The sequence below is a fragment of the Phalacrocorax aristotelis genome, chromosome 2 (genome assembly GCF_949628215.1).
Source record: "Phalacrocorax aristotelis chromosome 2, bGulAri2.1, whole genome shotgun sequence".
Lineage (NCBI taxonomy): Eukaryota > Metazoa > Chordata > Aves > Suliformes > Phalacrocoracidae > Phalacrocorax > Phalacrocorax aristotelis.
The window spans coordinates 91456444-91483602 of record NC_134277.1 but is presented as its reverse complement, the minus strand read 5'-3'; the positions used below and the strand labels follow the sequence as shown (position 1 = coordinate 91483602).

The following is a 27159-nucleotide window of genomic DNA, read 5'->3' as shown; positions in this document are numbered from 1 at the left end:
GGCCACCCTTAACTCCATCAGCTGCTTCAGGCAAAGTGGAATTCAGGTGTGTACACCTATTAGGGCTCTAATACTGGAAACAGAAGTGGAACAGACAACCAAGGTAATTTAAGCTGGCAAGATAATTCACTTTCAGTACTACCCCCCACCCCCTCCCACTGCCCCAAATGAATTGGTGACAAGTGCACAGCCTTTTCCTAGCAGAAAGGGAACTGTATGCCAACTATCTTTACCTTTCACTCCACACAAACCGTAGAAATGTCTGTACCCAGTTCTGAGCTTACTGACATTGCTGTGAACAGGGACAGCTTCCACAGAAGTAACTATATTGCTAGTACTGTAATGCAGGATGGAGATCTGAATTAGGCACCTGTTACTTAATGCAACTCTCAGAAGTCAGATTTAACTTTCTGGACATTTTTTCTTGTTGCTACTGCTGTTGGTTACCAAAAGCATGAAGCTCAACATGTCAACCCACACAAGAAGAAAGCCTCTCCACCATTCCCCTCTGTCCCCACCCTGCTTCCTTGCAGGGCACGTGTGTAAGATAAACACAAACAGCTCCCTTAGCTGTACCTACCTGAGACATAAAAAAGAAGGAAAATTCCCCTCACCCCAAGATTTTCTCAGTGAAGTGTCAACTTTTATCCCTTCTATTGACTACTTTTTGGAGCAGATGCTTCTTTCAAGAACTCCCTGTCCCTGCCCACAAAGAAGAAAATAACATCAACTATAGAAGTATCTAGTCTCCTTCTTGAAAGTTGGGATGTGATATAGAAGATTATTAAATCCTACACAGAAGACTGTTCTTTGCTCTGCAATCTTTTCATTCACTACTTATTTCATTCAAAGTAAGTCTGTACCTATGCATGTGCAGTTGTGTAAGCCTGATGGGTGGTTATCTATCTGTCCCTCAACTGAACAGTTGCCAGCACTTTTGGGGAATCGTGGATGTCAGCTACACCCTCTTCTTCCCACAAGTCAAAATGCACAGTGTCTCACACCCGCCAAGAGACTTAATTTCAAATAATGGGAGGCTTTCACTAGATATCCTCCATAATTCTCAACCAGGCATTTGTATGTGGTCTTACCAGTGATGGATGTAGTTGCTTAGCCCTGACCCTGTTGGTTCACTGCCAGCAATCTGCAAGCCGGGCAAGCTGGGAAAGTCTTGTATGTTATGAAATGCCAGGAACAGGAGGGAAATCTGAGTTGGATTTTGTGCACTTTTAACACACAAATGCTAGTAAATGTAGAGAACCCAAACTTCACTTCCCACCCCTTCTTGCTCCACCGAGGGCAGGATGCAGAGCACGACAGCAGTCACCCCACTTACATGCTTTCCACAGCTCCACCTTTCCTACCACTCAGGTTATGCGGCTAAACGCCCTGTACATCACCCAAACTCTTTTGGGTCACTAACATGATGTCACTGATGTCATCTCTGCAACGATCAACCCTGAAGTACAACGTGATGACTATTTCTCCGATTCACATTCACAGCACGTTTGTTCCAGCAGGCTTGAAAATGAGGGGATGAGGCAGGCTAGGTTTTCCTGCTCAGTAGGTTTTTGCTTCAATCTAATTAAAAACATTCAGCAATTCACTGAAGTTCCTCGCAAACTGCGCGTGTCCCAAGCTTTAAAATAAGCTCTGACAACAAATGGCCTATTTTTTTTTTAATAAATGCACTCCCCAGATGGAGAGGATTCCTCAGAAATTTCTTTGCAATACTGTACCGAAGCTGCTGAACCAGAAAAGTCGAGCTTCTTCTCAACTAACTTGTTTTTGTTGTTACTGTTAATGGCTTTTTTCCTCATCTAAAAGCTAACAAGGAAAGGCCCTCTTGGTTCTCTGACATGCAGAGAAGTGACAGTACAGCTCACTGGAAACAGTCAGCTCTGGTCATCTTGGTCTGAAACTGGGCCAGGGATACTAGCTTGTGGGTATACCCAAGCAATATGCAATTAATATTGGTGATTCAGATGCTGAGGAACAAGACCACCCTTTTCCTGCAGGCAGAACTCGGGTAGTTCAGCTTTAGCATTCAGAAAGGGCAGCCTCCTCACAACTAAGGCATGTTGATGCATGATTTTTCAAACAGGCCCTGTTTCTGGGAAACGTCAGGGGATCTGTGCAAACAGCCAAGCCAAGCCCCACGCTGCCATACCACCTTAATTCAAAGGCAAGCCACTGCTCAGTGGTGGCCACCGCTGTGCATTATGATGACGCTTGTGGTAGAACATGCACCAATGGAAAGTCAATCCAGCTCCAAACTGTTAACGCCACTGGAGAAATTCAGTGAGAAATACTATGCAAACTTCAAGCATTATGCTTGTAACTCCATCCCCAGTACTGGAAATAGACTCTTTGCCTGCCAAGAGTCACTCCAACCTGGGGAACTGCTGCAGAGCGTGGTGCACACAAAAAGCCTGTAAGCATGTCAGAAGGCTTTTGCCATCAAAAAAGTACTAAAGGATCCTCCGGATTGGCTATCATATCACCAGCTCCCAAATTCAGCCTTTTTCAGGAAGTGTCCCTAAATGCCTCAGAAAATGCCTGTCCTCATCTTCATATGCAGAGTGCCCTTAAGCTGTACAGCAGAGAACAAATTCCTTCAGGGTTGTAACAACTAATTAAGGGATGTGAAGCAATTACTTTTATATCCATACAAATGAAACTCCTCCAATGCAATTAACTATCCCTTATCATCTACTGTTGAATTTGTGGAAAGCATATGCTGTACGCTCTCTCCTCCCCTAGCTTTTCCACGATTTTAATCAGTTTGTTTTAGCTAATGTAATGGAACCCACCTATTCTAGAGAAATAATATATGGTTGCAAATCATCTGATTATTTTTATATATCTTTTTTTCATTTAAAATATAATTTCATTTGAGATTTTGCAGCTTTCATTTCTATTAACAAATTATCATTTCTTCTTTATAAGTGATGAGCTAGCGTGTCATGTAATTTTTTCTTCTAAATAGACCAAGACTTTGATCTAATGCAAGCCCTTGCTGGCAGTAGAGAGACTTTCTGTCTAATTTAGTTACGAAAAATATTCAATTAAACTTGGGAGTTTAATTCATTTAGTTATGAAAATTAAATGAGCTCAATAAGGTACATTTGATTTGCCTCAGGAAAACATAAAAAAATGAAGATAAGAATCTCTGAAACAGGAACAAATAAGAAGGGAGAACATAAGTAACTTTTACTGCTCACATTGAAAGGCGGATAAAATGAAGAGCCCGAGTTCTGGTTTGCGTGCCTATATAAACACATATCCACAGTAAGTTCATGCAACATTTATATTCAGAAGCCATATGAATATCACCCCAATTGTCTCCTGGGTAACAAAACCCCATGTAGGTCATAATCGAGTCCACCCCAGTCAAGAGAAGATCAGGCTTCTCACACTGGGAAGACACCACCCACGGAAAACTCTTCTCCATCTCCGATTGGGGAAAAAGGAAAATATCAGAATTATTTTTCAAAACCTAGAGCAGACCATCATGGATCCCTCCAAGAGAAGCCCCTTTCCAGTTCTGCAGCCATCACTTACCATTTTTGCAGATAGGACAGCACTGATCGGGCTCGTACACCGGATCCACGCACTCTGTCTGGGGACAAGCTGAGACAGTGCACAGCACCTCACCATTGGCTTCACAGCGACACCTCTCACATGGAGAAACCTGAAACACAAATCCAGTCACCTTTTAACTCTTTCACTTAATGCTCTCCTGAAGCATGCAACGCCTACTTTCCCAACTGCATTGTTCTTTCCTTCACCCTTTTTCCCTCTCCCCTTTAAAAAAAGATGCTTCTTGTGGTCTGTGAAGCTGGACTCCTGCAAAGTTACAGAACTGAAGCAGAAAAAACCCCACAGGTTCAGGTCTGAACCTGTGCCCCAAGTGGGAAAGTCAAAGGGATCTTGGGAACAAGAACACTTTAGACTTTTAACACAAATGAAGCAAAAATTTCCCTACCACATTACTAATGAACTTCAGGGAAATTAGATTCATAATTTAGCTGAAAACTGGTTTAATTCAATTAGAGGTTCAAAAACTAATTGAGCACAAAGTATTGTGTTTAAAGAAGAAAATTTTGCTAAACGAAATATGAAACTTCCTTAATGGAAATCCTTACTGCAAATTTTCCAGGTTTGAAAGCTTTTTGGTAGCAAGAAGCTGCATTTTACTGAAAATTACCATTTTCAAAGAAAGGTCAGGAAAAAAAACAGCTTTTGAATTCAGGTATTTCCCATAGGTTATTTGTATTTAGATCATTCTTGTAACACTTGTAACTTTCTGAAAAGAAATTGCAATTCAAAGAGAGGGGTGAAGCAAAATACAGGTCATCCTTTTCACCTACTGAAGTGTTACTGGTTTTGAAGAACTCTACAGAATAGGAGTACCATGAGGTAATTACCTGAATGACCTACTTCAATGAAATTAATTCCAAACAAAACAGCATCAAGACCCTACTTAGGAAAAAATGGACTTTAAAATGTCTGCATTTGTCACATGTACAATTCCAGCTGTCCGCTTCGGTGTTCCTGACCAGGCGCTGCACGTTTGCACCGCGGACATCCATCCTCATACCACACAAGTTGCTGGGGGCAGAGGGAAGCAAGGGTGCTAAAGAGCAATAAATGGTATACTGTAAAGCTCATTGCTGTACTCCAAAAAAAGCCACACTGGCATCCATCCTCAGAGAGCAGGATGGAAATGCAGCTGAATGTTATTACCAGTGATCCTCTAAATCCACAGTCTGTGCAGATTCTAGGTTTAAGGACGAGGTAATTTTTTTTGAGAGGCTTTTTCGTTCCAGATTCCAGTTGATGCCAAATAACCACATGTTGCATTTCTCCAATAAAAGCAGAGTATCCTCAAATCTAAACCAAATTATTCTTTGTGAAGAATCATCCGACATCTAACTTGCGGATCACCTGGTTTTTTCTTAGGCAGCCCATCGCATTTTCCCTCATATCCATTCTCTGCTTGCTTGCCTCTTTCACAAGCTTCTCACTTCCGAAGTTCAAACATGCTGACGCTTGCACAGCATCATCTCCAACTAAGTGCTCATCCATGCTTTGCCACTTCTTTTCCCACCTGCAAGTGCTGTTATTCGCTTATGCACTCGCATATCTTTTCACGCCGTCCCCTCTGCTTAGAAAGCCTAAATAGGGTCTCTTGCTGTGTTGCTTTCTGCTTTTATTACTATTATTTATTTCAGGCTTCCTCTGCCAGCTACTCACTTCTAGTTCTCTCTTTGCTTTATACTCTACCCAGGATAACACCACACCATACATTTATAAAATGCTACAAGGAGGCTGACAGCCCCATACTGCAGATTTTTATTGCAGGCTTTGGGACAAGAACTTTGTCCTGTAATTGTTTATAAACTGCCACGTTCACTTGCTGAGCTGGAGCGTCAGCGGATGAGGAGGTTTCTGATCCAGTGTTCACAGTCAAGAGAAGCTCACCTGAACTGCATGTGAAATTTTGAGCATCAGCAAACCTGAGCTCCTAAATATCTGCAAGTCAATAGTAAGAATCCTTCCCTCTGGAGTTATACCCAGAAACAACACTTCCTAAGTTATGAAAACATGCTGTTTGGGGAGGACTGGAGGGGTTTTTTTGTTAACTAATCCTACTTGATGAATGCTACTAGAGCCCCATTCCAAGGATCAGGATCAGCCAGGCAAACCTATAGCTTTCAATTGCTTTCAACATTTTTTGCCAACACTTGAAGAAGATGTGAATTTGCCAATGCTCACAGTTCAATGAGACCAGTAACTACAACACAGATATTCCATCTCCCAGGACTCCACTTAGTAGCTGTGCCATTCAATATTAGAAGTGATGTAGAAACTAGAGTATCTGATGATAATCAGGAAACAAGACAGCACACAGATGTTATTCCTAAAATCTCTCATCCGTAAAATTTAAACATATTCTAATTAAGTAGGTTGTTTACTAAAATTCCAGATTTGACAGAAGCCTAAAATTCCTAGAACAAGAAGCCATTTAATGAAGCATTGAAAATACTATTGAATGAGAAACAAAATTGATCTAATCTTTATCTAATAACGATAATTCAGAATAATCCATTTCCATCCTATACAGCACATACACTTGAAGGCTACATCTTTCAGGAACAGAGTACGCTGTTAATGTAATAGTGCAGTTATGAATATCCTTCCTGTGTAAACAGATCACGGGATTTCAGGGGAATAACTATAGTACACTTTTAAGAAGTACTGTCATCTGTACAACCCACCAATATGAGTAATGGTAGCAGAGTTAAGGAAGGTCTCCACGTGCTTATTTCTACAAAGCTCTTTTCAGGCATGTAAGTGAACCTCAGTGGCTGTTAAAATTATATTAGTGTCAACCTTTATCTGCTCATCTTTGGACTAAAGGGTAGTGTATTGCTTTTTATATATCATCAGGATGTAGCAGGAACTGCAGAAAAAACCCACTTTTTTTCACATCTTAATGGCAGCTTAATACCAGGAGACATAATCATCACTAGAGAGAGACACACACAGTAAGACAGTGTGTATATATAACAACAGCTAAGTAAATCAGAATGAAAAGACATATTTGGGCCTTGATTTCCTCTCCTGTACTCCTATAATGTAAGCACATTACCTGCAGTGCAGTTCCTAGTGGCAGCCAATGCAATGAGCATCCCAGTTGTTCATCTGGGAAATGACCAGCCCAGCAGCACTCACGCTTAGCACACCTGACATAACTAGGCTGGACTGGAAATAATGCGACCTATCAACCTCTCTCTGAAGACTAATGATACCACATCTCTGTGGTCTGCAGACAAAGCTATTAACTCTACCGCAGCAGCAGTTCTACCTATGCAAAAACTGTGGAAAGACAATGAGAGGCACAGAAGTCTTAAGTATTCACCAGACAGCTGTAAAACCTTCAGAAAATAGAGTACAGATGGCAAAAAAAAAAAAACAACAAAAAAAACCCCACCAAAATCCAACTTCTTTAGAATTGTTTAAAGGGAAGTTTATGAGCAGATGTATAAATGGAGTTGCAGATGTTGTAAAAAAGCAAACACACCATTGTGTAAACAGGTAGATTTCCCACTAGTGGAGCATGAAGAAAATTGTAGCTTAGTAGGGGTAGTAGGTTTATCCAGCAACTTAGTGTAAATTGTCATAATTGACACCTCATTTGCACTCATTGAAGTTCCAGTCCAGAGTAATTTGAGCTTTCTCTTCCCTCCTTCCACATGCAGAACTTCAATTAAAAAACAAAATAAACTGAAAACAAGCCAAGAAAAATCTGAATTAGAAAAATATATATAACCTGCATTTGATTCCTTGAGACTTGAAACATCTTAAAAAAAAAAAAAACCAAACAAAACAATCATAATCCCAAAGTGATTTGCTATAGTGCTAGAATTTTTATTAATATTCCCTTGCCACTTACACCACTCAGGAGAACACGAATGGGGTTAGGCTGACAAGAATAAGCATACCAGGCTTGGTTTTACTTCTCTATGCCTTCAAAATACCACAGATTATTCAAAATCCATTTGGGCTTGTTGACTTCCAGATTTCCAAGTTATTCACAAGAAATACAGATTTTGGTAGCAGAGAAATTCTAAACAAAACACACAAAGCAACAACTTTCACAAAATGTAGGTCCTTCCCAAACCATGCTACACTTCTGAAGAGAATTTATGGTACTTGAAAGACTATCACTTTTAAGTCAGCCTGCAATTTCAAATCTTTCAAAACTTTCAAATCTTACAGTAGTAAGACTGAAAACATCTAGCGGAGCACATGCTCGGCAATCTCCAGCTCCAGTGCAGAATTTTATCCTCATTGCATTTCACCAACCAAGGCTTCTGCTCCCAGTTCCACTCATATGGATGCTGTGATCCCTCTGCCATCCTGCCTCATGATACCCACAGGAGAGCAGAATGGTGCTGATGGAAACAGCTTTATGAGACCTCACCCTTCCCCCACACCTGTGTTGCGTTTAGTGTCGACATCCATGTTCTTTTTGAAAAGGGAAAAATGCGTGCTTACACGCACTCAGGCAAGGCCTGCAGGAAGGACTCTGAGTCAAAGAAAGGCATCAAACCTCCCATTCGCTAGCACACTCAGCTTCCGAGGTAGCACTGGCCCCGTTCACGGCAATTTTTTGCCATGCCAACCCATACATGAATTTGATATAAGCAAACTCCCAAACATGCATGCGTATTTATACATCTGTACATAAATGTTGTGCAGATAATGTCACTTAAAAGTTAGGAGGTCACCTTTTTCTGTCTTCAGTGATGTCTGGTACTCTTTGCCACAAAAAGTAGGTGCAGGCAGAGAAAAATCAGATCGCTAACCATTTATAACTCCTTTCCTGACTTTAATGAAGAGGTGGCATATTAGTAACCTCTCTAAGACTATCAACTTTAAACTTGTAAAATGCCTTTGAAACCGTGTGCAGTTACTTGCATTTGCAATCGCTTCCACTGAGCAGCAGCAACCTGACTACATCTGTGCCTTACCCCACCAGACATCTCCACTGACTGCAGTGGCACAGGCAAACAGCTACATTTACAGTTTTGTGCTCACAATATTGGAACCAACGTTGAAGCCGAACTGAAAACCAACGTCCTCACACGCCAAAGTAAACAGGCTGCAGTTCCCCTGCTAACTGCATCGGCCACTTTCCCTGTGCATCCCAAGCGGGCATCCCTTCTCCCTCGTGTTTCCAAAGCTGGCTAACACAAAGCAGTAAGGGAACCAATGTTTCATTACAGGAAGGTATCAACACAAGGGCTGAAGGCTGAATGGGGTTAAAAAGAAAACTGAAAGCCAAAGTCTTTTCAGAACATTTCTGTAAATGTCACCATTCAGCACTCCTTTTTTTATCAAGGCTGCCAGCCACATCCAAATGTGACAGGGAACGCTACAGTTTTCTCCTCTCACTACACGCCTAACACAAGAAGGTATATTAGGCTTGCTTTACAGCCATTAATACTACAACACTGTATATAGGCAAAGAAGTGCAACTCGTTAGAAGGGCGTGGGGGAGAAGCCTTTAAAACTTTGATATGGAGATCCATAGAAACTGTGTTCAGAAGCATCACTGTTTTGACCACCCCTCAGAATTAACTTCTCTGGAAAAGGAAGGATCTCACAATTCATCTCCAAAAAGGTCTTACCAACTAGCCGCTATTAAAAGTACCTTCTCCCTCTTAAAATAGAAAGCTGCCACCCTGAAGCTGAATGCAGTCCTTGAGGGTGACATGGAAAAAGGAAGGATGATACGATGCTTTCTGCCATGCTTTGAAAAATCACTGATGATCTTCACGTTACCACCTAAAGAGGACAAGGGGAAACACTGTGATTTATCCTGGAGAGAGTAATTCTGCTCCTTTATTTATTTGTTTACTTTCAAGAAGTTGAAGAATGTGGAAAGACATTATGAATCTAAGTTAAGTTTCTAAGAACTCACAAATACCACAGAGAGCAGAGCAGAGGTGGCAACTTATTTACAGCCTTCACAAATAAAGTTTCTTTTTCTCCATCCTGAGAGTGGCTCAAGCTGCCAGGACCCTGAAATGGATTTCGTACTCCCCTCAACATATTCAGCTCGAAAATCCCAGGTATATTCAGAAATGGGTTTTGAACCAGCCCTGTACCTAACAGTCATTTGCAAGCAAATTCTTAGAGCCTGTTGGCAGATCTCAGCCACAATAATATACTAAAGGGAAAAAGGCAAGCTAAGCAACTAGGGAATTGGCCTCAACTCCAAAACTTTTCAGTGCACTGCACCAAGTTGCATTTTCAATGATAACGACCTTGCACGGTGGTGCTAAAAAGGCCCTTCTCTAAAAGGTTTTCCCTAAGCATAAAGCTTTTCAAGTCCGATGTTTAGGTATCACTGTAATTCAGACTGCAAACCATGCTCTTACTAAAAAGAGGGCCCACAGTCATTTTGAGGAAAACAAACATTACGCAACCTTGGCAGCACAGTTTAAACAGCAAGAAAGGAAAAGAGAAATGCCTGTTAGGAAAAAGGTACCATCACACACTGATTCCTAGGAATAGAAGTCAGCCCACAAAACCCTGCTTGATGCCTGCAAGGTAGAAGTTCCACAGTTAACAGTTAAATAAGGAAGCAAATGTAAAATGCTGGAAATTCTCATAAAATCCACATCACCACCCAGGTAGCATCCTTTCAAATAGCATATTTTACTGTAAATACCAAAGGAATTAATAAAGATCAGCACCCTCATTTAAAAATGTTACAGTACCATAGAGCAAGAAAGGTCATGTTTAAGGAGAATATTTTATAGCACTGCAGAAGCAGTATTAACACAGAAATGAAAAGGGGAGGGGGAGACGCAGAAGGCCCTCTGAGAAAGCCACTGAAGAACACAATGCCCCTTTAAATGACAGACGGACCCACAAGATGACTTTCAGCTTCAGCCCTTACCATGAACTCCTCTAGGGTCTGGTAGGTTTTCCCTCGAAACTCGCAGTAGTTCTTCCTCTCCTTGCACTGCGGGCAGCACTGCGTGGTGTCCACATGGACGCACCGAGGGTGGAGCCTGGGGCACTCGGGCTGTATGCACAGCGGGCCCTCTTCGGTGCACAGGCAGGGGCAGGCAGAGGGGCCCGGCGCAAACTTCTCCCCGATGGCATAGACGAAGCCGCTCTCGTCCACGCAGCCTTTCCCACGGTAGTCTGGATAGGCGTACTCCTCCGGAGGCTCGGGACTGACGCTCGCAACAGCTTCTGGGAGAGGCAAATCTTCAGCCACCTGAGGTTCCTCGGGAGCGGCGTCCCTTTGCTCTTGCATTTGAATGCTCCCGGATTTACTGCTCGTCCCCTGGCTGTTCCAAGCCTGCTTTTGCTTAGTCCAAGACTCCTTGTTCGAGTAGTTCCTGTTTCCTTTGCTCTTCCAATCCCTGCTACCCTCCTCCCTCCCGCTCCTGCCGATCTCATTCATTTTCCCTGGGCCTGTCTGGCTCTCCCTTGTAGACGTGTGATCCCTCTTTTCCTGGCTCGCCTTTATCTCCTGTTTGTCTTGAGCCTTGGCCAGTTTTTGTACAGGTATGGTGGAGCTACAGAGGGCAACCATGAGGCAGCAGGTTACGAGAAGAGAACTAGAGAGAGCTCCAATTGCCATTGCAGTAGAGCTGGGCATCACCTACTGCATCCCACAGGGGACACTGCATTCACATCGGAGGGAAGCACTTCACAGATCCACAGTCCCTAGGAAGAGAAGGATTAGGAACACTTCAGCTTCTGCACCTCTTCCCCCCCCACCCCGTCTCCACCGATGCAACATCTCAAACAATATGCAACCTGTCTCGGTAGTTTATGCAAAAGGCAAACAACAGCCTGGTGCTGCATCCCTCCTCCTCCTCCCCCGCTCTGCCAAGTCTTATAAATAGCAGGGCTCTGGACATGGACTGGGTGTCTTCAGCTCTGTGCGAGCACCACACAGAACTCTGGGGAGTTAGGATTTGCAAAAGCAGGGGCGTGCAAAAACCAGAACATTTGGGGGTTATTTTTCCTCTCGAATACCAACACGTGAAAGAGGATGGATGCACGCTGAATTAAATGGAGCTCCCCAAAACACAGCAGAGCCCGGAACAGAAATCACCCAATTGATTCCTACTTGCTGACTGCAAGCACGATGATTTTCATTAACCTCTTATTCAGACTGAAGCATGCTGTTGTTCGGGGTTTTTTTTGGTTTTGGTTTTTGTTGGTTTTTTGGTTTTTTTTAACTACCCACCAGTGAGCACACTTCTGTTAAAGACAACTAAAACCACGCACGTTAAAGCGAGCAGAGCCAAACTACCTCTCTTCGGAACTACCTAAACAAGCACGCAGCACCTCTTCCTCCCCGTATTTTAAAGGCAAAGCAGAGCCCTTAAGAGTTTCCGCCGCAAAGGCTCGCTTAACCCCCATCCTCCAGGAGTTCAGCAACGCTCCCGGCTCCTCTCCTTAACACACTGCACACTAAATCGGAAAAAAACCCAGCCCAGCATACGTACACCGCTCCGGCCACGACGAGCAAAGGCGCTCCAGGCTCCCGGCACGGCCCCACCTCCGAGGTACCGCTCCTCAAAGCCATTTAAAAGCCTCCCCTCTCCTCCCTGCCCGCCTCCCCCGGCCCTCACCGGCGGCGGCACCACCGCCACCGCCACCGCCACCACGGCGGGGCAGTGCGCTCCGCCCGCCCGCCGCGGGGGAGCGGGGGCACCGCCACGCCTGCCCAAACTTTCCAGCGGGCCGGGCAGCGCCGCCCGACCCCCTCCATGTGCGGTGGGGTGGGGAGAGAGCAGGGGCCAGCCCCTTCCCCAGCCCAGCAGATACCCCCTCCCGCCGCTCCCTCTCCCCGCCCCGCCGTGGCCCGGCCCGTCGCTTCCCTACCTGCGCCGGAGCCGGGCTCAGCCCCGCCGGCGGCTCGGGGCGGCGAGCCTCGCCCCCCGCCCGGCTCCCATGGCGGGGCTGCGGCCGGCCGGCGTCGGCTCGTTGCTGCTGCCCACCCGCCGCCGCCGCGGACCTGCAGAGGCTGGCAGCGCGGCGCGGCGGCCAGCCGATCCGGCCCCGCCGCCCCGGGGGCGGGCTCCGCCGCGGCCCCCGTTTCCCTCACATGGCGGCCCTGCGCCCCCGTCCCCGGGGGCGGCGGCAACGGGGCAGGACGGGGGCGCCCCCCCACCCCCCGCCTCCCTCGGCCGCCGGGCCGGGCGCAGGGCGCGGTGCGGGGAGGGGACTCGGCGGGGGGGCGGCAGCGCCTGGCGCGGCCACGCAGCGCCCCTGCCCGCCCCTTCCCCGTGGGAGGGGGGGGACACAAACCCACTCGTCCCGCAGGGCTCCGTGGCGGGCCCGCTCCGGGCCTCGCGGCGGCGGCGGCGGGAACGCGGGGGGGGGGGAGGAGCGGCTGTCGGGAGGGCACGCAGGGCAACGCGGGCTCGTTTGGGGTCAGCCCCGCACGCCGGGGGCTGAAACTTTTGCCGGTGTTACGGGCGTCAGCTCGGGACGCGAGCTTCGCGCTCTGCCCGCGCAGAGCCCCGATGCGGCGGGGATGGGCGCGCTCCCCGCTGTGCCGGACCCGCGGCCCAGGCTGCCTCCGCCGGGGGGCGGGGCGGGGTGCGGGGTGGTAGGTGCCTGGCTGACCCAGATGGACACCCACCTGCCGAGCCCAGCCCTGGGCGCCGGCGGGGGCGGTTAAGCCGCGCTTAAGCGGGGCAGCGCAGGCTGTGCTCCTCTCTGCGCACAGTGCAGCCTTAGATGACTCTGCTGTCGCTCCCTCCTGTGAGCCCTTTCGAACAATGAAGTGGTACGTGACTTAATAGTTGAGATATTTACTTGTGCTTTTGAGTGGCCAGTGAACGCTTTTGCACTTAAACATAATTGTGTTTTCCTCCTTAATACTTTTTGATGCAGAAAAAGGGACAGAACGGTCTATTATAAAGCTGATGGCCAAAATACAGATAGTCACGCTGTTGGGACAGAAACGCAAAAGAAAAGCTAGAGGTGCTCCAAAGCAAGAACTTGGAACCCAAAAGGTTATTTATTTAGGAATTTATTTCTTTTTAAGCTGCATTAGATGACATACCAGTATAATCTTCTTCTGTGAGTTTTGCTTTACAGATGTTCTAGAGCAGTCCCAGCTGCACTAACCCTCCTACTGCAGTAGCTCTTCAGCAGCCTTCTGTGCCCCACGTGTGGCTAGGGCTGGATTTCCCAAAGTACTTGGTACTATAATGGAAATTTTTAGGCTAGGTAAAATTTTCAGGGTTTGGATTTTTTTTTTTTTCGTTAAAATGGTAGCGCTGCAATACTCAGGAGAGCAATGAAAACCTCCTGGATAGTAATGTTTTACTGTTAAGTGCCTTCATGAGCGCCTGTTATTTGTGAAAACCCAGACACTTAAACTCCTCCACAGGAGGATGCAGGTGCTAAACTCTTTTGGCTGCTGGATTCTCACTATAAACATCTATGAGTCCTGCCTGGTTTACAAAATTATTTCTATTGACACCATCTCTCATCTCTCAGTCAGATAATCACCAGCTAAATAATGGTTTCATCTGAGGTTTTAAAATACAAGACTAAAGTTATGAAGGATGCAAAGAAATGAAATGTTTCCATAGGTTGCACTAGTCACATGAAATTCCAAATTCCTATGGGGTTTCTAGATGAAGTCTTACAGAGGTAAGCTAGACCTTTCTCATTACCTGCCTAATAATCATTAAGAACTATTTGCCTTCAAATTATCATCTCATCACCTCTGATTAAAGAACTGAATCTTTGCCTTTTCTAGAAACAGGACTTTTATGCCTTATATAGCTTAAACCCTGCGGTGGGGTAAGCAACCAGTACACCACATCACTAATTCTAGAAGAACAACTTGAATGACCATCCTTAGTGTGTGTTCACAAGCCCATAAGCTTTGCTGTCAAGCAGCAGCTAGTTGTGGCTAGAGCAAGACAGAAGGAAACAGGGGACTTGGGAAGGCAACACTACATCTGTGATAAAGAAGAGAGAGAAGCTAATTTGTGGTTCTGACATTTTCACGTGTAACCAGGTGAAACTTTGGTACAAAATCTGAGATCTTCAGCATCCAGGACTCACTTTGTAGGAGCTCTGCCTCTCCCAGACGTAGTTACGTAGCACATGGATCAGCTAGGGCTGAAGGTTCAAGATACCCCTGTGTAACAAGAAGGGCAAAGCCTTAGAGCACTTTCATAGCAACAAACTGCAGCTCAACCTAACCTTCTTGGTAAAGTAAGAGGTAAATACTCTAATTTATTTTTCTAAAAGATTCCTCATTAGACTTCAGCTTCTTTTTATTCAGATTCATAAGTAAATTAAGTGATGGTTTGTACCTGACGTTAGGACCCTTAGAAAACTGACACCTGACTACTTCATTAGTGTCATAGTATCAAATTGCAACATGCTATAGTCCAAATGGTCAAAGAGCAGATATGTAAGAAATGTTTGGGGTTTTCTTCATTGTGACTGCTGAACTAGGAGAAGAGAGAAACATGAAAGTCTGTTATTTGAAGGCTGCTTTTCACAGTGTCTTTAATGTGAGTTTTATACTGCTGGTATAAGACCCTGGAGACTGTAGTCCTTCTGTTTATTCACAGGATAGACACGGCATAAAAGCACAGGTCTGAGTTTCCCTACTCTGTTCTCCCCCCAGGCAACAGCAGCAAGGACAACTGTGTCTCTGGATAAGAATCAAATTCTGCATCCCATTCAAGATGCTTTCCCTTCTGCTGGGTCTTGTCTGCGTGATGAGAACTTTACAGTAGCTAAATCAGAGCTGCCATGTTCATAAAATGGTATGCACTGGGTTTAGCTTAATTTTACTAGGATGCAGTTAAATGGAAAACAAAAAGGAACTCAATAGCTGAAATAAAAATGGTGCTGGCAAGAAATTACTGAAGTTAAACTGGTGTGGTGACCATCTCCATTAGACTAGGCTCAAGACAGAGTGGACACCCATGCTAAAGATAGCTGACCATCAGTCAGAAAAAATTCAACATCTACTCTGTGACATTAGGGTGACTGAAATTTTGAAAAATATATTTTAAGAGTGTCCTTGGTGTGAATGACAAGAACCCAAACATAGGATATATCTTTTTATCAAGTTAAAATTGTTTGTCTGCCTGGTTAATAGCAATATAAAACCAAAACCTCACAGCTATGCAGACACTTAATCTGGACATCTAAGAGCACTGAAGACAACAACTTTTAGCCTAATATATGAGTAAAGTGAGGCCCAGGATGTGCACATACTCACTCCAGCGTAGGCCTGCAGCCCCCATGCACCAGGGCATCACCTAACACGTGCATCCCTTCACATGATCTCATGCAGGGAGCGTGCCCCATCTCTCATATTTTATTAAAAGAAGTGTCTCCTAGTGTCGCTGCCTTCAGTGAGAAGACAGCAAGAGAAAAGAGGAGGAAGCTCATGAGAGCCTGTGGAGCTGGGCAAGACAGGGCAGGGGGGCAGAAGAGAAGCCCCAGAGCAACTGCACAGCATTGGAGGTGTTTAGAAAACCCCACACAATAGCAAGATTGGCTTCGGTGAGAGGGTGTTTGCTAAGCCCTCAGAGAGGACAGTGCATGCTCGGGGGGAGCAGTGCAGCAGGAGGTGTGTGCTGCATGTGCCCGTCTCGGCTCAGCAGCTCTGAAACTCCAGAAGCTGAGAGGGGACAAAACATCCCCAAAGCGTGACTCCTCTGTGAAAAAGGATGGTCATGCCTTTTTATTTTGCTTTGTTTCATTATTCCTTCTGAAAGGAAGAGAGTTGTTATATGAAAGGTATTTTTTATTGTGGTGCTAAAGTGGCAGTTGTTCAGGCAGGTTCACATCACAGCCTTCGAAAGGTAGCAATTTGTACAATAGTATTAGTCCAGCCATATAAAATAAGGCCTTCAAATAGCAGCCAGTCTGAAGACAGAGACAAAGCCAAGGTACATATTACTCTAACAAATCATGTAGATTTGAAAGGCTTGATTATAAATAAACAGTTTAAACAACTCTTAAAAAAAAGGCAAGCTTCCATAACTATTTTTAAACTAGACTGGCTTTCATCTTTTTGTTTTTATTTGTTCCATTTTCTTTAAGCCACTTGTCAAATGATACTGAACAGGTACTGCTCCAGTTCTTTTTTCACTAGCCTGATGTCTCTTTAGTTGACTGAGAAGTAATTATTGATGAAGTGTTGCACAAGCTGCAGTTACAATTGTGTTTTCGTTACTTGTTCTTAAATTATTCAGTTTTTCACAGATAACGGTATGTTACAACATTATCTTTCCTGCTTTGCATGCGCAAAACCAAAACTGTAAAAAACCTCTGTTATTTAGAGTTTAGGATCTGTAAATCACAATTTTCATCCTGGGAAATTAATGATTTTTTATTTTAAATTCTGCTTATTACTTGTAATGCAAAAAAAATCTCTGTAGACTAGTGGGAGATTTAAACTTTAGAAGTCATAAGTTTATGAAACATCTTTCAAAGGACATTTTTGCTGCTACTGGTTGATGTTTTAAGAACTCTAGCTTATGATTTCTCTCGTTATTAAACAAAGTGTAAATATAATGGTGTGCTGGTTTGGGCTGGGATGGAGTTAATTGTCTTCATAGTAGCTAGAATGGGGCCATGTTTTGGATTTGTGCTGAAAATGGTGTTGGTAATACAGGGATGTTTTAGTTACTGCTGAGCAGGGCTCACACAGAGCCAAGGCCCTTTCTGCTCCTCACCCCGCCCCACCAGCGGGCAGGCTGGGGGGGCACAAGAAGCTGGGAGGGGACACAGCCGGGACAGCTGACCCCAACTGACCCAAGGGATATCCCACACCATGTGATGTCGTGCTCAGCATGTGGACCTGGGGGAAGAAGAAGGAAGGGGGGGCATTCAGAGTGATGGCGTTTGTCTTCCCAAGTAACCGTTACGCGTGATGGAGCCCTGCTTTCCTGGGGATCGCTGAGCACCTGCCTGCCCATGGGAAGGAGTGAATGAACTCCTTGTTTTGCTTTACCTGCGTGCACGGCTTTTGCTACCCCTATTAAACTGTCTTTATCTCATCCCATGTGTTTTCTCACTTTTATCTTTCTGATTCTCTCCATGGTCCCACTGGAGGCGGGGAGTGAGTGAGCAGCTGTGTGGTGTTTAAGCTGCTGGCTGGGGTTAAACCATGGCAAATGGAAATAAAATACTTAATATTTTTTTTATTTTAAAATATCCTAATTAAAAGTATTCATAACAAGGCTTGTTCCAAAATGTGGGAAAGACTGGTTTTGTTTAAAACAGCTCAGAAAAGCTCTCTTTCTGTGAGGAGATCAATTTCTCTCCCCTGTGAGCTCTGAGGAGAATCTAATGCATGTATTCCACCTCAGTAACGGTCCCGCTCTAGGTCAATGAAAAAGAGAGGGAAATACATTTTTTGTATATGAGATGTCTACAAGTTCTACAGCTTTAAATCACTTTTCTCATGTGCCTGTTGCATCTCTAATGGAGGTTTTGCCAATATAAACTTCAGAAAAGTGTTATTACCATCTTAACAATAGTTAAATAACAGTAAAAAATGCATAGTGAAACCTTTAGAGAGTGAGGAGGATGCAATTCAGGACCTGTGCATACAGGCTCATTCTGAGGAAAAATAATTGTCTATTCAAAGCACAGTATTTTGTTCTTGTAATTACAGGACACAAGAGTGATTATAAATGGATTTTGATGCACCTATTTTCACGGCAATTTCAGTAGCCTGGGGAAATTGGATGTTAATCATGGCTCACCATGTTACTTGATATTTGTGCCTTTTTGCTCCAGAAGAGGTTACAAAACATTTTGCATGTGCATACACATGGACATACACAAAATAACACGAAACGTTTAAATGCACAATCTTTCATATAAACAAGTCTTAATGCTATACTTCGTTCTTCCCTTTTGCAAAACCAAAGGATGCACTACCAACATTTTTATTTTTACATTGTCATTGTGTTCAAAAACTGAATGAAATATTTCTTAAGCTTGTGTTTTGCTCTCTTCAGATACAATCTGAAATTCAGTTGAAATTACAGATCAGTATTACTTTCCCCTTTACTATTTATAATTACTCTCTTGTTTTCTTTATTTATAAGTTTCTCTAGATACATTTGTGTTTAGAGTAAATTTCTTCAATAATAGTAACATCAGCTATCACAAGGGTTATTAAAAAAAAAATCTGTTCCTGTATTGTTCAACATTTTAAGTTATTAGATCTCATCCTTTCACTGCTCTTTAATATTACTGGAGGAAAACTAAACCCTTCCAAAACAACACCCCAGCTTTTCTCTCTCTTCAGTTCTCACAGGATTTCTTGACTTTTATTGTATTAAACATTGAACTAAACTTAATGAATAAGTGGAATTGAAGAAAAAAATTCTTACGTACCTTACAGGAAGGTAGGGAAAATAAAAGCTATTACTGTCAGAACTGATTTAGTGCTGTAACTCACACCAATATTTATTTCCATTCTCTAACTTTCTTTAAAACTTCCATAACAGGAACTGTACTGTTTAGTATTTGTTTTTCTTTAAATTATTTGAAAAATAACATAGGTTGTTTTCTGAATGAGATATATACGAAACAAAAATGTTTTAAATTACATTGCTGTTATTCAAATACTCTGTTAATGTTATTAGTGTAGAGTAAAAACATGTGTTGTATGGTTGGTAATTATAAACTCTTGTCTTCCACAAAGGCAAGCCCTTGAAAACAATTTTCAAAAAACTCTTCTACAGGTTTTGCATCATCAAACATGTAAAACGCTTTATATCACAATGGAACCATTTTTTCTTTCGTTCCTTCTTTTTTGTTGGAGAAGCTGATGAAATATATGTCGCAATTAAGTTTGTCAAGTCAAGAATTCGAAAGTTAAGGAATTCACAGTATGTGTGCAAAAGCCTGCCTTCTTCCCATGGTTTATAGAATTAGAGTATAACCGCCAGATATCTGATTCTGTGCTATAACTGTTAGAAGACTCAGAGAACTATCATGCCTCTTATGGGATATTCTCCAAAAATTAGTGAGCATAAACCCCTAGATATGAAGCCTTCAGTGATATACTTTCCAGAAAACATCTTCAAATTTTTCTTATTCTTTGCCCTCTTTTTCTTTCATTGTTACTATCTAGTTTTTAAAGATTGAAGCTTTTGCAATGACACTTCATGCATAATGCATACACATCTTTTCCTGCTGCTTTCCTTACCTTTTGAACCTGCTGGTGAAGTTCAGCCAAACTTGATGAAGGAATTGATTTCTTAAAGCTTTGCAAAAATAGGCAGATTGGTAGGAAAGAGCAACCTTATATTGGTTGCAACTGAAGATGTGCTGTGACTTTATGCCTTGTTACACTTCAGTGACTCCACCTGAGGCGGTGCCCATATAAATGCCCAGGCTGCACTAGACATGTTAGAGCTTATACTGCCTTGGATGCTGGAGTTAACTGATTTGAAGACACCAATCTATAAGAAAACTCTGCTAATTGTGGTGTTCAAATCCTTTTGCTTTTCTGTCATTATTACCCTTCCCTACACTACAGTAGAAGTCCCTGTGTCCCTTAACAAGTGCCTCTGATATGGTACCAGGTAAGCAATGGATTATTTTGTTGCTCTTTTCAATTTAAAGGCCCAGTGAAGCCTTTAAATTAATTCACATACATTTGATAATGTAATTTTTTTTAAAAAAATGGGCAAATTATGATTTGTAACATATTGAAAATTTCAGATGAATTGCAGATTCCCAAGTGTTCGGTCTTTAGATCTGGATAACTAAATCATCTGGAGATTATGACATTCAGGACCTTCTGCAATCACAGAGGCTAGTGATACATTTTTCTCTCTAATGAAAAAAGTTACGTGGCTCAGAAATAATGTTTTAGGCTATAAGCTGTCAGAGCAGAGAAAAAAAAGCAGAGCAAACAATCTTTGGGCTAGAACTTGATTTGGGAAACAGACAAACAGAAGAATTGTTTTTGTGTTTTTGCATACAGGACCTAGACACTCCAAATACACCTGGCTCCCCCATACCTAGGTGCTGCACAAACACTTAATGAATTGGAACTGTACATCCTCCAGGGACCAGGAAAGAAGGGAAAGGAGAGCAGAATTGAGTGGCAAGAAGTCATACAGCAGGTCAGTAACTGAGCTGAGAAGTTAAAGTGCCCTATTTTCTCTCATCTTCCCTTTTCAATGCACCATTTCCTGGTCCATGTTGACTTCATTCCATAGTGAGATGTTGAATGAATAGCTGAATAGCTGGTGTACTGCATGCTTCTATGTGTACAAATATCTAGGCTCTCATTTGTGCAAAAAACTTCGTGCTTTTGTTGTTACCCCAGGCCTTGACATACTGGTGTCCTTTGGACTACTGTAGCAAGCAGTATGCTCAGGCACCACGGTGCAAGGTCTGACATGAAAGAAAAAGAGGTTTTCTGCAGTTGTGATAAATAATGCAATTTGGTCATGCTGGTTGAGCTTACTATTTGTTGGAAGAAGATGACAGGGAACAACGCAACGTCCCTGGCAACCAACAGTACTGCTTGAGAGTTATTACAGACAGGACCTGGTAAATAATTGACTTTTTGGATTAGGTGTTTTCAAGATCAATGAAGAAAGTGACAGCTTAGATGCTCACAAAAACTCCCCTGTGGCACTAGTGACCAGTAAATCAGGGACCAAACACCATGCAGACCTACAAGTTTCCTCCCTCCCCTGCCTGAGGACATTTAATCCCATAGTCTTACCTTCCCTAACCACCAGGCTGCTGGCGATTAATTTCTCACTTAATACTGTTCTGCTTTATACATATGAAATATTTTTTTGGAGAAGAGGCCAGGTCTCAGTCATCACCACTATCAAGGCAGAACAACTCCTGCAGGAAAATGTAAGCAAACTTCATCTAATGCTGGTCTGCAGCTCTGCTCAGAGCTTAGAAACAGATTGGATTCAAGACAAGTTTTCTTCTCATAGTTCTGTGAAATCTAACCTTAACCAGAAAATATCCCATAAACATGACCCAAATAAGTGGATATTATTTTATTATATATTTATTATTATTTATTTTTATTTTATTATTAATTTTTGTGCTCTAAGGTGTCAGTCCTTACTTCTGCAAAGCCTGTTCAACTTGTTTTCAGAAGAGAGGTCATAGACCAAGAACTGACAAAAAATCTGGCTGAAAATATAAAAAGTTGCATCCTGCTCTAGGGGTAAAATGGTTGTTGGAGACATATAAGGATATTAAACTGAATCATCCATAAATTGGTTTGCCTGAACCAATCAGCCCTAACTTGATAATCCTTGCGAAGTGTTAAACTCTTGCCTTCAAAGGTTTTCAAAATACATCTTTCCTTCCCTCATTATTAAAACTAATGCGGCTTTAACACAATTACTGACTCCTAAAGCAGATTCAGGCTGCTGAACCAGTGAGGTAATTTCATAGAGAGCTATACCTCAGCTGCCTAAGAAGTGCAGCAGCAATAGAGAAGAAAAGGAAGATCAATGCATCTGGTACCTTCAAGACTCAGGAAGCCTTTCCACAGTAACTACAATAACAAGGAGACAGTTTGTCAAAGGACCTCAGCTTACTGGGCACTGAACTTCTCTGAAAAATGTTGCAATTAGTATTACAGTGGAAACAAATGAATGTCCAGGACTTCTGAAAATGTAGCCCTTAGCATGCCCTCAAAACACTGCCCAGTTCTTTTACTTGGTTAGTAACCATGGTTCAGCCCCCACCACTATTTTCTCCAAAATAGCTATCAGCAGAGGAAGCAATCTAGGTGTTGACATTGAAATGAGCTTTGTTTCACCAGCTGTTTGATTTCTGAAACTTAGGCGATTACAATTCTTTTTTCCTCATGTCATCTTTTGCCTTCCTTTTATTACAAGGCTCCGCTTAAATTTCTTTTTCCTGACAGATTCAAGAACAGGTGTTTATTTGTGCATTTACAATTTTCATGGACTATTGGGATGAATTCTAGAACTTCTATTCAAGAAATTAGTTTTTGTTTTACACTAGTAATTTCTACATAAAGACCATTTAAAGAACTGGGAACCTAAATTATTCCCTAGCACTAAAGATATCATACCATTCACTCTTTTGTGCCTGATATTCTGTGGGAGTTTCATTTTCCTCCTGTATCTATTGGAAATCAATCACTTCCAATTGTGGCTTTGGGGTTTTTTTTTTGTTTGGTTGGTTTGGGTTGTTTTTTTTAGTTAAGGAGACTAACGATTTATATGAATTGCAGCCACAATAGTAGATGTCCTTGCCACTACTCCATCAAATGCTGGCTGGGGCCTTTGGAGAGATCCTTACATAGCAGCTTGCAACCACCCTAAGCAGTCACATTTCTCTCTGTAAATTAAATTTCTTTAAAAAGTCTCATTTTATCCTGAGGCTGAATTTCTGTTCCAGTAAATTCTGATCTACAGAGACATGTACTTCCCATTGAAGTTGATCAGAACTGCAGGTGACCAGTGCCTCAGACCCCTAGGCTGGATTTCTCCCAGAGTACGAATATGTTATTAATATGAGCTAGCTAGCTTTGGCTAAAAGCCTAGTGAAAAACACTTTTGTGCTTTTCACAGAAGTGAGATGGTTGATTATGGCACAGACTCCCAACTCTGCTTCTCAGAGGTTTTTGTCTAGAGTTTATTTTAAAACACATTTTTTGCTCTAGTGAAGCCTTAAGTAAGGAGTAAATGTCTAAGAACAAGCTCTTAGAACTTTTCTACTTTTTCAATTAAACAGAACTGAATAGAATAAAGGCAAAAAAAACCCTCCTTCCTTCTCCAATGCTTTTTTCCTCAGTTGGGATTAATTTATCTTTAGAAAAATAGGGGTTATAACTGCTTTTGGAAAAAGAAAATATCAGGCACACCTGAGATTTTAAACAAACAGTTCCTGCTGTTAAACAAATCCATGGTGCATTGTAGATGGAAGAAAAATCCCTGAAGCAGAGGCAAAAATCCAGTAATAGTTCACCGGGTCTGTATCTCGGCTCTTGCTTTGGTACTAATGGGATTTCTTTGATAGGTTGACTCAGGCTTTTGATAGAAGCAAGATTTAATGAGAATGTGTTCACAGCTTTCTTTACTGCCTTAGTTCATACTTTTGGTTTCCAGGTTTGGTGTTTTACGTTGCTTTTTAGAGTCTGCAATGCACAGATCACAACTGTAATTTAATTCCTGTGCTCTTTTGTGCTGCAGTGCTCAGATTACACAAGAAAATGCAACTCTGTTTTGATGTGTACCTGACAGAGATTAATTTGCCATGAAGTTGGGGTCAAATTAAATAAAATTTTGCTCTTATTCTTAGCAACTCAAGATTGCTAAACACACCACAGGATAAAAGAAGCTGCATGGATAGATATGTTGTTATTTTTACTTGCCAGTTGGCAGCTGGACAAACAAGGGCTCTTGAATTATTAGAAATGTTTTATTGTTTGGTTGTGGATGGGTCCAAGAAGTCGTCTTCATCTTAAACAGAGGTTTCAGTAGGTGATTCAGAAGAAACCTGCCTTAGATGATCCATTAAGTTCTTGCCTAGAGGAGGGAAATTTCGTGTTGAGCTGGTGTGAGGAGCCCTCAGTCCCCAGGGTTAATTGATACAGCTGCTGAAAAGGGCTGTCAAAGCCAAACAGTCAATTATATCAAGGCTGTAGGAGCTTGATGACAAGCCTCAGGTCAAGTCTCTGGGTATAGATATATGCAATATTTTGCCAGCTGCATTGATGCTGCATCAGGGAGAGAAAGATGTAGTAATACAGGCAAAGCTGGAGCATTTGTCCAACTTGCTGGGGCATCACAACTTGGATTTTTCATACTTAGAATAGAAATAGCATAAAGAAATAATGAACTATTTTAGCTCTAGTCATCTCAGAAGAATTTGGAAAAGAGACCTGAAAATGTCATCCCAGAATTGCATACTTTAAACATTAAAACAAAACCAAACCCCACAAACCACACAAAAACCAAAACAAAAAATCCTCTTCCCTCTTCTGATCTTTTCCCTCCCCCCCAATAAAACATCACTGGAATGAAAAATAAAAGATGTCAACTCTGCCTGTAGGATTGCTCTGGCAATACAGCAAGCAGCCCGCCTGGGAGAAAGGCAGGGGAGCAAGAAGAAGGCAGAGGCCAGTGGGCAGGTTTTGCAGGGAGTGTTGGGCTGGAACTTCAGCATCATCACGCTGTTTGCAAAAGCCTTTGATTTTTGACAGGTATGTAAATTCATAGAAAAGCATGATTAGAAAGTTTACTGAACTAGCCCAGACTTCTGGTTTACTGTCTCTCTTTACAGTTTTGTTTGAGATCATCACACCATGAAAGGCAGAATATGAAAGGATGTGTTCAGGAAGGAGAATACATCTGAGAGAGATTTCTGCAGTGTTTCCGGATCACTGATGTATAATAAGTAAAGTGATTTGTCATTCTTTTTAAGAAGCAGAAAGTTGGATTGTGATCAAATTAAATAATTCATATTAAATTGTATTTGGTGGTGAAGGGCTGAATAACATCCTAGAATATATAATTTTCATTCTCAAAAGCCACAGTTACTTCAGTAACACTCTCAGTGCTGCATCTTCATATTGCCCAGCCCCGCATCTATGATTTATAGACCTCAACATCTCTCTCCAAATCAAGGGTTATTTACATAAGTGTGGAGTAAGAAATATACGCATCAAAGATCACCCAATGGGACTGACTTACTAGCAACTTGTAAAGGCAGTAAAGTATAAACATGAAGATTTCCTGCATCCTATGCAATTGCCCAACCCCTGAGTAACAGTTATTTTTCTGCCACCCAAATACGTCCTGATGAAAATCCCAGTGAAGCAGCAACACTTCCATAGCTGCATTCAGTCTGACTCAATCAACCAGGACATTTGACAGAAACTTCTCATTAAAAAGTCTCCTTCCAGCAAAGTGCAGAACTGTATTGTAACGCTTTCATTTGCAGGAGAAAAGAATCCCTTCTGTTTCTTGCTCACTTCTAGCTCAAGGTAGACCTACTAGACCTTTTTTCCTCCACTGTTCTTTGAGTGTCTGGGCTTAGTTACAATACTGGTTTTTTTCAGCTGCTTCAACAGGTTTACTCGTGTGCATGTAAAGTAAGAATAGAATGAATCTTCCCATCTTCCCCCTTTTATGCCATACACCCTTCTCCTCCACAGTATCCAAGATTTAGGTACGATGCAAGAGTGCATGTATGTGTCAGTGCATGTAAGTTCTTGGTACGGATCATAACAGGATGACCTGGAGTATTCTAGTCCTTGATTTCTCTATAACAGCAATGTGCAGTTTCTCACATCAGCCTTGGTATCAGAAGAATGTAATGTGAACTTCTTTAAGGGTTTCATGGGGTACCAGAGATAGCACTTACCAGAAAAGCCTGACATAATGTGAAAACCTGTAGAAGAAAATCTTACTTACGTACTGGCTAAAACAATACTGAAGAATAAAAATAGTAAGCACATAAGCAAAATAATATACTATGGGAGAGTCAAGCAGGATATTTATGCCTCACAAGTCTGTTGGCATTTTTGAGGAAACCAAGAAGGGTGTAGATGAATGTGATCCAGCTGATAACATTAATCTGGAGGGGAGAAAGCTTTTCAAGATCTTTCCCAAAAGATTTTAACTAAGGTGGATAAAAGGGGAGGCATTTGCATGAACTAATAATGGACTAAAGCATAGGAAAAAAGGGCAGGAATAAAGCATTTGTTTTCACAATGGATGGAAATAGGCATCTGTGCTGGGGCCTATTCAATCTACTGCACTCAAAAATGATCTAGAAAAGGGATTGGATAGGAAGAAGGTATTCTGAGGGGTGAAGACAGAAGCTGACTGAGAGCCATTGCAGAGTGCAGCAATAAAATGGCAGATGAAATTCTGCATCAGTAAAGCATAACAAAAAAAAAACCCAAGAATTCCAGCTAGTCCATAATCATGAATTGTAAAGTAGCTAGTACCACTGAGGAAAGAGATTTTGGAGTTATAATAGATATCTCTAAGAAATACCAGTTTGATGCTAATCCCAAAGGGACTAGGATGTTAGGCATTATTTTGAAAAGTATGGAGAACTGCCATACGCGCAGTTTTGATTCCCATCATCTCCTAATGAATATAGTTGGCTGAGGAACAGAAAAAATGTGACAAGGACAAACAAAGAACTCAACCAACAAGGAAAGACTGCATATACCAAGACTTCTCAACCTAAAAAGAAATGACTCTATGAAAACATGATAGTCAGGAGTGACATGAAGAAGTTGAATAGAGAATGATGAATCACCCTTTTTCATAATATCAGAATTAGAAGAAAGCAAATGAAGACATATTTTGACCATACCTTTCATACTGAACTGCAAAATGGGTTGCCAAAAGATTTTGTGGACGGAAATGCGTTCAGCAAACAAACTCACTCAGATAGAGTTATACAAATATACAGTGTGCTAGCTCTACTCTCCGCTTGTCAGTTATTACTGTTCCCTTTCAGAGGGAAGATACCCAACCAGAGTTTTAATCCAGCACACAACAGCTGGTTTTGTCTCCTTTACTGCACTAGCAGGGGGTCATGCATCCTCCATCT

General features: G+C 42.4%; 1 protein-coding gene and 1 long non-coding RNA gene across 3 annotated transcripts in view; one reads left to right on the top strand and one right to left on the bottom strand.

The window, feature by feature from the left end:
* Positions 1–12785, bottom strand: part of VWC2 (von Willebrand factor C domain containing 2) — a 59320-nt gene extending 46535 nt beyond the window's left edge. The window contains exons 1-3 of one of the 2 annotated variants that reach the window (XM_075084331.1): positions 12433–12785; positions 10481–11262; positions 3565–3694 (exon numbers count right to left, since the gene is read on the bottom strand). In XM_075084331.1, the coding sequence (XP_074940432.1) occupies positions 3565–3694; positions 10481–11194 (844 nt within the window). In that variant the 5' untranslated portion in view covers positions 11195–11262; positions 12433–12785. Of the gene's footprint in view, positions 1–3564; positions 3695–10480; positions 11263–12053; positions 12142–12432 lie in introns of those variants that run through there. The other variant, XM_075084332.1, reaches the window with a different exon arrangement.
* Positions 12045–27159, top strand: part of LOC142053151 (uncharacterized) — a 37013-nt gene continuing 21898 nt past the window's right edge. Inside the window, exons 1-2 of the long non-coding RNA XR_012659100.1 lie at positions 12045–12113; positions 20555–20696. This is a non-coding gene — a long non-coding RNA (uncharacterized LOC142053151). The remainder of the gene's footprint in view (positions 12114–20554; positions 20697–27159) is intronic.